The 14,118-nt window shown below is 57.0% G+C and overlaps 1 protein-coding gene across 11 annotated transcripts; it reads right to left on the bottom strand.

The window, feature by feature from the left end:
• Positions 1-1,377: 1,377 nt before the first annotated feature.
• Positions 1,378-12,446, bottom strand: PROC (protein C, inactivator of coagulation factors Va and VIIIa). Of its 11 annotated transcripts, none has more exons than XM_023225606.2 (9): positions 12,381-12,440; positions 10,888-10,978; positions 9,451-9,617; positions 7,983-8,007; positions 7,753-7,890; positions 7,513-7,647; positions 4,377-4,522; positions 3,408-3,525; positions 1,378-2,264 (listed from the first exon to the last, which is right to left on the bottom strand). In XM_023225606.2, the coding sequence occupies exons 2-9, from the start codon at positions 10,955-10,957 to the stop codon at positions 1,675-1,677; spliced, it is 1,389 nt and encodes a 462-aa protein (XP_023081374.1). In that variant the 5' UTR covers positions 10,958-10,978; positions 12,381-12,440; the 3' UTR covers positions 1,378-1,674. The 11 variants fall into 11 exon arrangements, with proteins under 11 accessions (XP_023081374.1, XP_031792398.1, XP_031792394.1 ...); XM_031936538.1 differs by having other exon boundaries at positions 1,606-2,264; positions 10,888-10,974; positions 12,361-12,446; XM_031936534.1 differs by having other exon boundaries at positions 1,606-2,264; positions 10,888-11,094.
• Positions 12,447-14,118: the final 1,672 nt, after the last annotated feature.

Genomic DNA, 14,118 nt, shown 5'->3' with positions numbered 1-14,118 from the left:
CTAGTGTGCACCTGTAATCCCAGCTACTCAGGAGGCTGAGGCTGGAGAACCACTGGAACCTGGGAGGCGGAGGTTGCAGTGAGCCAAGTTCGCGCCACTGCACTCCAGCCTGGAAGACAAGAGTGAGACTCCCTCTCAAAAAAAAAAAAAAAAAAAAATGCTCTCCAGGAGATGCAAATGTGCAGCCAGGGTGTAGAACCACTGCTCTCATCCAATCCCTTCAGTTTCCTGATGGCCCCTGGGTTAGTCAGGGTTCTCCAGAGACAGAACTAATCGGATGTGTATATAGATACAGACAGATGAGAAGGGGCTTACTAAGAATTTGGCTTCTGTGGTCATCGAAGCTGAGGAGTCCCATGGCAGACCTGCAAGCTGAGAAGGGAAGCTGGCCTGGCTCAGTCCAGGTCTCAAGGCCTCAGAACCGGGGGAACTGACGGCGGGATCCTCAGTACAGGGCTAATGGCCCGAGAATCTGGAGGGCCACTGATGTAAGTCTCAGAGTCCAAAGGCCTGAGAACCTGGAACTGATGTCCAAGGGCAGGAGAAGGGTGTCCCAGTTCCAGGAGAGACAGAGAATTCACCTGTCCTCTGCCTTTTTATTCCATCTGGGTCCCCAGCTGATTGGGTCGTGCCCGCCCACACTGAGGGCGGATCTTCCCCACACAGTCCACCCACTCAGTGACCCATCTCCTCCAGAACATCTCACAGACACACCCAGAAATCGTGCTTCGCCAGCCATCTGGGTACCTCTTCATCCGGTCAAATGGACACCTAAAATTAAACACCACACCCAGAGACGAGAAGAGACTTGCCTGAGGCCACACAGAGAGCTAGACTGATTTTGGACTTTAGATGAATTTTCTCAGCTTTATCTCACCACCATTCATTTTCATCAGGTACCTCATGATTTCAAATCAGAGCATCCTCGACTTATTTCTGTCTCATCCAATTAGGCCCGTGAGGCCAGGTTAAGCCAGAGCCTCTTTCTTAACTGCTGTTCATGATGGTGCAACATTGTTCTGAAACAGCTTCCCCCCGCGACACTGTGAGCTCATTCTGGGCTGAACCAACACTTCCTGGGTCTCTGGCTGCTTCTCCACAGAGCTAATGGTGGCCTCCACACCGAGCACCGTGGAAACCGCTGTCCTCCAGGACAGTGGAGAACAGAAAAAAGCACCTGGGTTTTGGAGTCAGACCTAGATTTAAATCCTGGCTCCACCATGCAAACCTTTCAGACCCCTCAGTTTCCTCCTCTGTGATATGAGCTAAACGTATGTACCTCATAGCTGGGCTTGCTGGAAAGCTGGTCAAGCCTCACCTTCAGCATCCCTGGCTTGCACAGGCTCTTCCCAAAGCCCTGTGAAAGGCTCTAGTGGCTTCGTGGTTGTGTTTTTTATTCTTTTTCATAAACACAGTATCCCCCCCAACACACACAGCTTTAGACCCTGCCAGACTTGGATCTGCTCCTCCCCACCCCACAGAGTTGCTCTGGGAGTTGAGATTCTATTTATAAGGCATGTGACATACAATAGGTGCTCAATAAATGGTACTTCCCTCCAGAAGCGCCCAGAAGAGGGATGGAAGGACAGAGAACAGCAGGCGGTATGCTTGTTACATGACCCTTTAATGTCCCATCCATCGCCATGCAAAAGCCCAGCCCCGCAGGGAGGGTCGCTAAGGTGCCCAGCTCTTCGCGGGGTCTTCCTTGTCTCTGATGTGCCCGTGGATCCAGTCGAGGTAGCGGCTGACTTTGGTGTAAACGCCGTAGTTGTGAAGGAGCCCACAGCCCTCACCCCAGCTCACCAGGCCCACCAGGAACCAGGTGCCATGGAAGGAGGCGACCATGGGCCCCCCGCTGTCGCCCTCGCAGGCGTCCTGCCGGTCCCCGAGGATGCCCGCACACAGCATGTTCTCAGACACCATGTTGCTCATGACCTCGCTGCACTCATTGCGCGGGACCACGGGAATCTTGATGAAGTTGAGGACGAAGGTGCGGTTTCTCCTGGCCTCCTTCTCTCGGCTGCTGTGGTAGCCCCAGCCCGTCACGAGGGTCTCCTGGCCGGCCTGAGTGAGCTTGCGCTCTGCAAGGCCGCTGTCCGGGAGGCAGATGGGCACGATGGTCTGCGAGAGGGTGGCGGGCTGGGCCAGGCGCAGCAGTGCGATGTCATTGTCGGTGGTGCTCTTGGTGTAGTTGGGGTGGATGAAGACCTCCTCGATGTCCAGGTCCAGCTCCCACTTCTCCCAGCGCCTCAGGTCATACTCTCCTGCAGGGCAGAGGGCCCAGTCAGAACGGGCTGCCGGGAACCTCTCCCCAGCGGCACTTTCCCGAGGCCCACCCACTGCTGTGCCCATGCAGGCCTGGGCAGAGGGCCTGAAGAAGGTCCACCCGGAGACTCTGCACCCACACGTCCCAGGTGCTGTTGGGAAGCCACCTGTCTATGTCTTGGATCCCTATCAACGGTGACTTTTCCTGCCAGAAGGAGTGGCCAACGGATGGCAATCCCAAAGTGGCAGGATGCTGGTCCGTTTTCGGGAGTCATGGAGCCGTGAGACCAGAGAAGGAATGGGCAGCAGGGAACCCCGAGGCCCCTGGAAACCGCGGACACAGACCAGAGCCACAAAGGAACGTAGAGCAAAGGTAGCTGGAGAGACCCCAGGGGCAGTGACACCCAGAGAGGAGGACCCCCAGAACACGGCACTGCCAGGGAGGACAGGGCCGGGTCCCACCTGGGAGAGAAGGTCCTCTCAGTCCAGACCGATGGCTCCTGGGGAAGAGCACCTGGGAATTCTAAGCCAAGCCCCACGGGGGGCCACTGGCCATAGATTATGCTGTAGGAAATGTGAACTTGGTCTTTCTCAATATACTTTTTCTTCTTTTTGGCATAAAGAGTTGAGCCAGACCCCTCCCCCCCGGAGAAATTGCCATAGATCAGGGCCAAAGCATAGGTGCCCCCAGCCTGCTCGGGAAGCAGCCTGTGGCTTTGGCAGACACTAGAGCTCCCTCTGTACAGCTCCATGCCCGTCGGTCTGTGGGAGGCATAGCCCTGAGGCCAGGCCTTGCTGGGCTCTGCACCCAAGGGTGCTGAGGCCCACACAGAGCCTGCTCCACGTGAATGGGAGTGGAGAGGTGAGGGTCTGTGTAGCCCCTCACTTACAAACGTGTGTGCAGGTACCTGTGCCCAGATTCGAAGAGGGCACCAGAGAACCCCCTACTGCAAAATACCAGGTGTCACAGGGGTGGGCAGGGTGGGGGCATCTAGGCCTCTTCCCCCCAAACACCTTCTGTGGCGCTCAAGAAGCCTCTTGCTTAAGCACCTGGGGAGCGGGGTCCCCTAAATCTGAACAGCCTGCCTGGTCCCCCTACCCAGGCCTCTGGCAGCCCTCTCCTGCCTGGCTCCAGCCCATACCAAGCCTGACAAGGAGCTTCTTGGACTCCTCCATGCAGTGGGCCGCTGTCAGCACCCAGGAGGGGTGGATGAGCACTGCCCCGCAGGCCAGCTTCTTCTTTGAGTCCAGCAGGACCACCTGGAATGCGGTGGGATGATGACGTCACAGGGCTGCCTCCTGACAGCCTCCAGTCCAGGGCACCTGGGTCTCATATGCACTTTCCTGGGTTCCCTGGTCACATGGGCGTAGGCTTAGGCCCTTTCTGTTATCTTCTATTTTTGCTCATTTTACAGAGTTAGCCTGTCCCAGGGTGTCTTCCTGGCTGTTCCTGTACCATTCATACTGTGCCAGTCACCCTAAGCCACACCCAACATCGCCCAGCGAGCTCCTGTCATCCTTAGAGGCTTGGCCAGGCTGTGTGTCTTCCAGGAAGGCTTTGTGGCCCCCAGGTTGCCTGGATGTTCCCCTTGGGCCTCCCTCAGCCCCTGTGTTGAAGGGTCATCCTGGCTCTGGTCCCACTGGGCTGCCCGGGCTTTGGGGTCCTGACCCTCGCAGAGTCTGAGTCCCCAGGGCCGATACCCCCATTTCTTGGTTTCCATCTCCTCGATGCCTGGCAGAGAGGGGAACCCAGTAAGTGTCAGTTCCCATGTGGATATGGAGGCTGGAGGTGTACTCAGGCCCAGCCCTTCCTCCTAGCCCTCTCCCATCAGCAGGGCTTCTGCCTAAAATCCCACCAGCACAGCAGTCTTTCCAGCTCCTTTTAGAAACGGTAACCCTCCCTCCTGCAGACCCCTCCCTCTCCTCCCCTCACCCGCCCTGGCTGCTCCTCTCCCCTCAGGTTGCGTCCATCTTCCCCTGAAGCATCCCCCGCCTTTATCATCCCCTGCGAAAACTGCAGTGCTTCCCTCCCGGTCTCTGCACAGCTGCCAGGATGGGCTTAGTGACCCCGGACCCAGTGCGGGAGCAGCCAGTGCTGCCTCGCCTCCCACCTGCCAGGGGCTGTCTCCCCGCCTGGTCATCTTCCCGTCAACGAGCCGTGGATCTACTTGGTCTTCTTGGTCTTCTGTGTCTCGTCGTTTCAGGTGACTGCGCTTCTTCTCTATCCGCCTCCATGGCCTCCCACAAGGGAACTTCACTGAGGCAGGCGGAGGCGGGGAGGGGCCTGTGAGGCACTCCTCCCAAGATTGCCCTCCTGTCTTGGTCCTCCTCCTGCCTGCAGGCCACTTTGCCACAGTGCAGGGTTCAAGGAACCAATGACACTTAGACCACTCCATTAATATTAGCTATAAGCCCCCTCCAGTCAGTCAGTCAGTCAGTCAACAAACAGTGCCACCGAATGGCAAGAGTCAGACCAGGCAGCATCACCCGCTGGCTGTGTGTCCTTACATAGGTCGTTAAACTTCTTGAAGGCTCATTGTACCCCAGGGCTGTTGGGGGTGATCCCTGAGATACAAGCTACAAACCCCCTCCATTCAGTCAGTCAGTCAGTCAGTCAAGAAACATTACCGCCCAATGGCAAGAGTCAGGCCAGGCAGCATTGCCCACTGACTGTGTCTCCTTACATAGGTGGTTAAAATTCTTGAAGGCTCATTGTACCCCAGGGCTGTGGGGGGTGGTCCCTGGGATTAGTAAGGCTTTATGCTGGGATGCGGCCGAGCTCCTCACAGAGGAAAGGAATTACAGGGAGAAGGAGGTGAGCATTCTTGGAGAGCTCTTACAGTAGGCTTGGCATGTTTGTGAAGCCTCCCTGCCAAGAAGAGAGTGCATACACCATGGAGAACTGAGGGCTGGAATGTAGGCCCAACTCTGCTCAAAATGGGCCTTGAATGCCAAGTCCAGATATCTAGACTTAAAGGGGCAATGGGACGCCCTCAGCAGAGGAGCTGCATAATGACAAGAGAGTGGAGAGGACACAACGCGACACAATTCCAGAAGCTGACAGCAGATAGATGGATGCAGTAACTGACTTGGCAGACTGGAAAGCAAAAATCTTAGCCCGTGATGGGCTGAGAGAACCACAGGAGGCTGTGGGGCTGCCAGGAAGGCAGTGCGGGTGGGAGGGCATGTTGAGAGTTTGTAAGAGAAATTGCGAGAGCCCTCCTCACTGGCTTGACTCCCCTCTCCCTGCCTGCAGAAGGTGAACCGGTAGCTCTGACTAGGGACTCCAGGCCCCGCCTCAGGAAGGAGTGGTGCTCTTGGCTGACCACAGGGAGTCATACAAATGTTCACAGCCTGCACAGGCACCAGCTCCCCTGCCCCACCCTGCTCCGAGGGGCTGAACACCATGGGTGAGCATCCTCCATCCTTCAAGAGCTTGGAGGAGTCCTCTTGGAAAGCAGCCTAAAAGGAAAGCCCTCGGCCGGGCGTGGTGGCTTAAGCCTGTAATCCCAGCACTTTGGGAGGCTGAGACGGGCGGATCACGAGGTCAGGAGATCAAGACCATCCTGGCTAACATGGTGAAACCCCATCTCTACTAAAAAAATACAAAAAACAAGCTGGGCGAGGTGGCGGGCGCCTGTAGTCCCAGCTACTCGGGTGGCTGAGGCAGGAGAATGACGTAAACCCGGGAGGCGGAGCTTGCAGTGAGCTGAGATCCGGCCACTGCACTCCAGCCTGGGCGACAGAGTGAGACTCCGTCTCAAAAAAAAGGAAAGCCCTCACGATCTGGGGTTCTGCCAAGGACAGGGCCTTCCCACCACCTTGCAGGAAACCCACAGGCCAGCAGGCCCAGCAGGCATTTCTTTGCAGCTTCCTGCAAATCTCTAATTATTTCAAAATAAAAAGTTAAATTTTTAAATCTTTTTTTTTACTTTTTAAAAAAATAGAGACAGGGTCTCACTGTGTTGCCCAGGCTGGTCTCAAACTCCCAAGCTCAAGCAATCCTCCCACCTCAGCCTCTCAAAGTGCTGGAATTAGAGGTCTGAGCTACTGAGCCTGGCCAAAAATTTTTTCTGCAGAAGAATTGAATTATAAAGTTTAGAAAGTTCCCTGAAACAGTCTGGGCGAGGGAACTCGTGCGCGGGGTGGGCAGGCCTGTAATCCAAGCACTTCAGGAGGCCAAGGCAGGCGGATCACCTGAGGTCAGGAGTTTAAGACCAGCTTGACCAACATGGAGAAACCCCATTTCTATTAAAAATACAAAATTAGCTGGGCATGGTGGCGCATGCCTGTAATCCCAGCTACTCGGGAGGCTGAGGCAGGAGAATCGCTTGAACCCGGGAGGCAGAGGTTGCAGTAAGCCGAGATCGCACCATTGCACTCCAGCCTGGACAACAAGAGTGAAACTCCATCTCAAAAAAAAAAAAAAAAAAAAAAAAATTAGAAAAGAAAGTTCCCTGAAAGAAAACACAAAGTCAAAGAGATGGGAAATAGAAGAGACAATAAAACTAGAGGAAAGAGGTCTGAATAATGGGAGGTCCAGAAAGAGAAAACAGACGAAGTAAAGGGGAGATTATAGAAGAAATAAGCAACAAGTGTCCCTAGAGGTAGAAGATAGGAATTTCCGCATTAAAAGGGTCCACCTTTTAATGAAAATGAATGAAAAAATCACCCACGCCAAGGAACAACATGCTGAAATGTAAGAGTTGTAAAACTCTGATTTTTAAAGTTTCGTACCTATATAAATTTGATTAAAATGCATAAAAAGGAAAATATAAAAGAAAGCAGAATCAGGATTCTCTTCTCTCCTCAAGGAAGCAAACGGGTAGAGAGGGAAATGCGATGCAAGCCGGACAACGTCAGAGAAAATAAACGCAGCCAAGGCTACATGGAGGAGGATGCTGCAGGCCTGGCCCCAGATCCGCTCATCCTGGGGAGCGGAGCCGCCCCTAGGCTCGCGCTCCGGGAGGTGGCCCCAGGTGCGCAGGGGCTCCCGGAGGAAGGCGGGGACGCCAGGAAGAAACGAAGCAGGGAAAGCGGAGGGCGCGCCCCGCTCCCGGGCTGACTGCGCTCACAGCGGCCCGGGTGTTGGGGTGCGTCTGCCGCTGCCCCAAGGCTCACCTCTGTTCGTCGCTCCCTCTCTAGAAGCCCTCCTGAGCCCCCCGAGCCGCGCCCCGTCAGGGGGCCTGCCCACCCCCGCGCGAGCACCCGGCGTGACTCCCGGGCGATGTAACGGGGGCGTCTCACCTGAGGGCTGACACTGCAGGAGGTCGTCCCCCAGCTTGTAACCGGGCGCGCAGCTGCAGCGCCGCCAGCCCACCTCCTCCAGGCAGTAGTGTGTGCAGCCGCCGTTGTCCAGCGAGCAGTTGAGGAAGCTCACCTCTGCGGGCAGGGCAGGGCAGGGCGCGGGCAGCTGGCGCTGGCGCCGCGCCCCCCACCCGGCCCAGCCCCGCCCCACCGCCTGCCCGCACCCCCTCTCCCCCTCACCGCGCTGGCAGAAGCGGCCCTCCCAGCCGCTGCGGCAGTCGCAGCTGAAGCTGCCGATGCCATCGATGCACGTGCCGTGCCCGCAGCACAGGCTGCTGCACGGGTGCTCCAAGGGCAAGACCAAGCACTGGTCACCGTCTGCGACACAAGGCGGGGTAGGGGGTCAGCGGCCAGAGACCCCGAGTGGCGCGGGCGCCGGTAGTCCAGCCGGGGATCTAGAACGCACTCACCGACGTGCTTGGACCAGAAGGCCAGCTGCAGAGAGAGCGGGCAGCGTGAGGCGCCTGCAGCCGGTGTGCGGAGGGGGCGCGCCCGGGTGGGGCAGGGCAGCGGGTGAGCGGGCAGGGGAGGGGAGGGCTTCCGGACGAACAGGGATCGACGCCCGATGGTCTTCGGCCCGCTAGGAGCTGGTGCTCCCTGCCCCTCCCCCGTCCAGCCTCATCCCACGTCCCTGGAGCAACACCCTCTCCCTATGCAGCTGCAGCGCTGGTCTCAGGACTGTCCGCTCCCACAGCAGCCTGTGCCACGCAAGGGACCTGAATCCCTCCCCAAGTCACTCGGCCTCCTTCCAGCCCCTTCACTCCCTCTGCCCGAGGGCTTTGGGAGACCCCTGAGCATCTCGCCTTTCCCTAAGCCAGTGTTCTTCAGAGCTGGGGGGATGGGGGCAGAGGGTCTGCCTTCCTAACCAGGCACCAGGGTTGCTGCTGCGGCTGGTGCTGCTGGTCTGGGACCACCCACCCCACGCTGAGACCCAGAGCCTATGCCTGATTGCCTGCTCCATCAGGGAAGCTAGCCAAGGCCTGCTGGGGCTGAGAGACCATGGGTGAGGTGGGAGCACGGCAGGGACTTGATGTGATCAGATATGTGCCTGCAGAAAGTCACTGTGGTGTCTGCCAGGGAGGCCATTGGGGAAAGAGGTGGTGGGGATGGAGGGGAGCAGATGGGGGTCCAATCAAGGAGGTGGAGGCTGTGGGCAAGAGGGTGCAGGCCAGAGGGTCTCCTGCCTTCAAAGCCTCCACTGGAAAGCATCCCTGGATGCCTTGGAAGGGGGCCCAGGCCATGCACAACTTTCAGGTCCTAGTGGCTGAAGCAATCCCCAGGGACAGAGCGGGTCTGAGCCTTGTCTGGGGGAGCCAGCCCTGCTACCAAGCTCACCCTGCTACCTAGGGCCACCTCCACAGGACTCTGGGGGCTCCAAAGGACTCTGACCCTTAGACAAATAGGACACAGACCCTGTCTTCCAACCCCCTGAGCAATCAGATATTCTCCCTTTGATGTGAGGCACAGAGTGAGCGATTTTATGTGGCCAGAAGTGAGTCTTGGTTACACACACCCTGATCAGCAGAGGCATGGGTGGAAGCAGGATGGCCTTTGGGTCTCCTCTTTGTGAGACGGGAAAGGGAGGCAGGGGTACTCAGTGGTGGCCGGAGGGTGGACTGAACCACCTGCACTGTGGTTGGTGGGAGTCACCGCCTAGGGTTGCCCCAGACTCTTTCCTGGAGCTTCTTCCTGAATTCTGTTTCTTGCGGTCACATGTGCCTGGCCAACCCCGTAGGACCAGTATCCTCATCACTCCACTCAGCCATGCCCACAACTCTCAAGAGGGCCTCAGCATTGAGTCCCCACCTGCTCCTCCCGGCCCCTGCTGGTCACCAGCTCACCCCTGAGCCTCATCCTCTGGACCCATGGTGGCCTTACTGTGTCATCCACATTTTGGAAAATTTCCTTGGCCTCCTCGAAGTCACAGATCTCCTCTATGCACTCCCGCTCCAGGCTGTTGGGACGGAGCTCCTCCAGGAAGGAGTTGGCGCGTTTGCGGATCCGCAGCACCTGGTGGGCACGCTCGCTGCTGGAGAACACTGAGGCTGGTTTTGGAGGGAGGGGGAGCTCACCTTGGTGGAGGGGCCTAAGAGGGGCTAGGGCCATGAGAAGGTCTGAGGAAGCAGAGCTGGGAGAGCCTGGGAAGGTCTTGTCTCCGTCCCCCTCAAGACTCATTCTAATTCTAGGTCATGGCTCTGCCCAGGGCTTCTCTGCTCTTTTCCTCCCCAGGAAGCAGATGGCAGTTGGAGGATGAAGCCTTGCTCTGAGATGGAGAGGCCTCCCTGTGAACCCCACCCCGACCTCTGTGTGACCTTGAGCCAGCGTCTTTACCTTTCTAAGGTTCAATTTACTCATCCAAAAACGTGGGGATAAGACTGTCATGTAAAACATCCAATACAGTCCCTGGCCCAGAGATAAGCACTCAAGCCCTGGCTACTGCTGTAAAGGCTGCCAACTTAAATCATCTCGCTGTTCCCTCAGTCCACCATGTGCAGCCCCATCTTGACACATCCCCTCAGTCTTCCTCTCCTCCCCCGACCAAGTATCCCCCATGCTCCTCCCCTTAGGCAGGGACACCTGGAGGATAGACAGACCTATCCCCAGGGAGGGTCCCCAAGTGTCCCCTGGGCTCCGCGAAGTGTTTATCTTGGGTGCAGGGCACAGTCAGGAGGGAAGGATCAAGTTGGGGGTATGAGCAAGAGGGGATGGAGGGAAAGGTGTCATAGAGAAGGGTATGCCTGAGCTGAGGACACCTCGGGAAAGGGTGGGGACGCGGGTCCCAGGCAGATAAGCAGCTCAATAAAGGCACGAATGAAACCAACAGCCTGGTGTGGCTCTAGGGGTCCATGTGTCCTGCAGACCTCCCCAAGAATCATGGCCTCCTCCCGTTGGCTCTGGAGACCAGGAAAGGCGTTGGGGCAGGGCAGCCTTGAGGCCGGTGTGCATTTGCGTAGGAGAGGCTGGGCTGGACAGTGTGGGTGGTAGCCTGGGCCTGGGGTCTTCACAGTTGAGGGAGTGAGTGGGTGGAATGGGAAGGCCCAGGGGACTCTATGACCATCCCCGTGTGGAGAAGGGAGCTTTAGGAGGTCATCGCAGGGCTCCCTGCCATCACGTGTACCTGCCCTGGCAGCCCCCGTGTGGCACTCTGGCAGCTGGCCTACCTGGGACTTGTCAGTCGATTCCTGCCATTCCCATCTGCCCCTCACCTCACCCAGGGCTCAGAGAGATGGTGGAAGCCGTGAAGGCCTGGGCAGATGCCCACAGGGGCCTTGTAGAGGCCACAAGGGTCCTGGGGTAGGGGTGGGGTGGCCTTACCGAGAGGAGCTGGTGTGCTGGAAATTCCCCAGGTGGCCACGAACAGCAGAAGGCTTGTGAACCGCCACATTCCGGAGGCGCTGGCACCTGTCTGAGGAGGACTTCTGAGCTCCGGGCAGTGCCCACCCCCGCTGCTGCTCTGCCTGCACCCCCAGGTGGAAGCAGAATGAAAGGGCTGTCCCTGTGTGCTGGCTGTCAGGACGGAAGCTGGGATTGAGGGTCCTTGTTCGTGAGACACATAGTCACCCTCAGAAGGCCTCGGCCGCCTGCTGTACGTGGGGCTGAGGTCACACTGCCTGCCTAGAAAGCAGCTCCAAAATGCGGTGGAGAGCGCGCCAGGATGTTTGTGCCCTCCTTGGGGACAATGGGGTGGCTGCCTCTACCAGTCTGACGACTGGGCTGAGAATATTAGCTAATGTTGATTGGACACCCATGGTGTCCTTCAAACAACTTTTACAGGATTCAGAGGGCAGGCCATGAAGCCAGACTGCACGGTGCAATTTCTAGCTCCAGCACTTCCTGGAGGGCAATGTTGGGCAAGATGCTTAACTGCTCCATGCCTCAGTTTCCTCATTTGTAAAATGGATGGAATAACGTGTTGTATTTCTGCCTTAAAGTGTGTTGTAAGAATTAAACAGGCTTTGCACATAGCTCATGCTCAGTAAACATGAGATATGACAGCAGTTAAGGTTCACAACCACCCAAGAGGTAGCTATTAATGCTGTCAATCCCATTTCATAGAGGGGGAAAATGAGACTCGGAGGAGTTAAGTGGTTTATTAAAAATCCAACCCTCGCTGGCTTCCGTTGATTGCACAGGAAAGTCACCAACCCAGGGGATGGATCAGATTCTGTCCCTCATCCTCCAGGAATAGGGTCTCACACCGTCAGCACACTGCAGGCACCAGACTCGGAAGATTGAGGCCGGGTCCTGGGCATCCATGTTTACATCCGTGTGTTACTCTCAGAGCCAGGACTCAAGGCCAGGACTGTGTGGTTTTAGGCCTGGAACCTCAACCCCTGCCCCGAACCACCCGGTGCCTCACAAGGCCACAGAGATAGCCCTGGTGGCCAGAGAGCAAGGAGCCCTCCCCAGTGGATAGGCCACCTGGCCCTCTGCACACCCTGCCCGACCCTGCTCGCCATTCTGGCTGACTCCCTCTGAGGCTGCTTCTGAGATTTGTTCAAATCTGACACCCCCAAAGGTGGAAGTGGGGCGGGGAGAATGGAGGGTCCTGGGCGGCAAACTGTCTGTCGGAATGGCCCTGGGCCCTGGAGACCCTCATCCTGGAAGGAGGGAGGCGCATGGCAAAGGGACCTGGGACTGTGGCTGCCAGGCCTGGCCTGTGGAGGCCCTTGTGTCCTTCTACCCCAAGCTCAGGCTTGTTGAACACCCTGGCTGGAGGATTCAGCCCTCATCACCACCTAGCTCTCTTCTCCCGGGGGCAGCCCTCCCTCCACACCCCTCATAGACCTGCCTGGAGGGGGACTCACAGGGGCGGGTCGTGGAGATACCGCAAGTTCGCCGTCCTGCCGCCATGACAGCCTGGAGTTTGAGTTAATCCATAACCACAAATATTTGCTTGGCCCTCAGCACTGAGGCCTCCCTCTCCGCAGACAAACAGTGGCACTAGCACTCCTGGTCCTAGCTCAGCACGGCTTGGTCTACCCGAAGCCCACCTCTGCCCACCAAGGATGCCGTCCAGCAGGGAGGGAGGTGAGGGCAAAACCCTTGACAGATGTGGTCTCATTTTAGCCCCATAGTGGCTGGCGGCGGGGGAACGTTGTCCCTGTTTTTCAGATGGGGACATTTTTACCCAGAGATATTGTAGTTTACCCAAGATCAGCACAACAGGTAATATTCCGTATTTCATCAAATCTAAGATGCCATTAATTGTACGAAGCACCTATTTATGTGCCACCATACAAGAAAAAAGACACTGTCCCAGTGACATGCCATCCCAATTTCTGATATGTAAAACCATGAGCAGATGCTCCTTTTAGGGTTCCCAGTGCATGGGTGCTGGGCACGGGGCTCCACCCTCACCTTCACCTCCCCTCCCCTCACACACACAACTGCACATAGCATCCCTCTAACCTCTATTTTTCAGGTAAGGACACTCAAGTCTTGCGTTACTCGCCCAGATTCACTGAGCTGGTAGTTGACAGATTTAATTTAAACCCAGGTCTTGCTGCTTCCATTTTGCCCCTTTAGTGAACCAGTAAGAAAAATGAACGGGATTCCGGAAAGGCTGCAGCAATTTCCTGGCTGGGGTGCCAGAAGGGAGAAGGGCAGAACTAAAGGGTCCAGCTCAGCACCTTTGCCTTTGTCCTGCAGTCTATCAGCATTTACTAAGTGTCTTCCTGCTCCGAACCAGGCTGCACCAGAGATGCCCCCCTTTCCTCCCTGCCCTACCTGTTCCTGGGAAGACTTGCCCACATTCCTCCTCCAAGTCTGCACCTCTAAACGGGGCATGTGACCCTGCCTCCCTGGCTTCCGTGGATTGCACAGGGAAGTCATCAACCCAGGGGAACGATCGGATTCTGTCCCCCATCCTCCAGGATTAGGGTCTCACACCGTCAGTACACTGTAGGCGCCAGACTCGGAAGATTGAGGCCAGAGCCTGGGCATCCGTGTTTACGCTTAAAGCGGAGGAAGTTGATGAGAAGAAAGATGCAGGTGTGCAGAGGGAGACTGAGGCCACGTACACCTGGAGAGTCCCAGGGAGCAGCGGCAAGAGGCCCCTGCCTCCTTATGACTGGTGGCACTTCCTGGCTTCAGGTGCAGGAGGGTCCCCATGCCCTCCTAAAACCCTCTTGCTCCTGAAGTTTCTTCAAATTGGCTGGAACAGCTCGGGTTGATTGTAACCAGATGCCTCCTGCTGAGGCACCACACCATGCTGGGCTGTGGTGGTACCAGGCCCTCCTAGGAAAACTCTAACAAGCCAAGCCCACCTTGCAGGGTGCAGGGGCAGGTACACAAGGTAAATGCTTACAGAATTCAGAGGAGAGGGCAATCAGTACAAACTGGCATAGCCAGGGGAGGCTGCCTGTAGGAGGTGACACTTCAGCTGGACATCAAAGAACAGACAGGAGGAAAGACCCCCCCTTCCCGCCCCACCCCAGGTCGGGAGAGAATGGGGAGACACAGAACACAAGCAGCTGGGAGGTGCTGGGAGGGGAGGGGTGGAGGTGGAGAGGAGGTGGAGGTGGAGAGGAGGTGGAGGTGGAG

This window comes from Piliocolobus tephrosceles, chromosome 11 (genome assembly GCF_002776525.5).
Source record: "Piliocolobus tephrosceles isolate RC106 chromosome 11, ASM277652v3, whole genome shotgun sequence".
Lineage (NCBI taxonomy): Eukaryota > Metazoa > Chordata > Mammalia > Primates > Cercopithecidae > Piliocolobus > Piliocolobus tephrosceles.
This window is presented reverse-complemented; position numbering and strand designations above follow the sequence as displayed.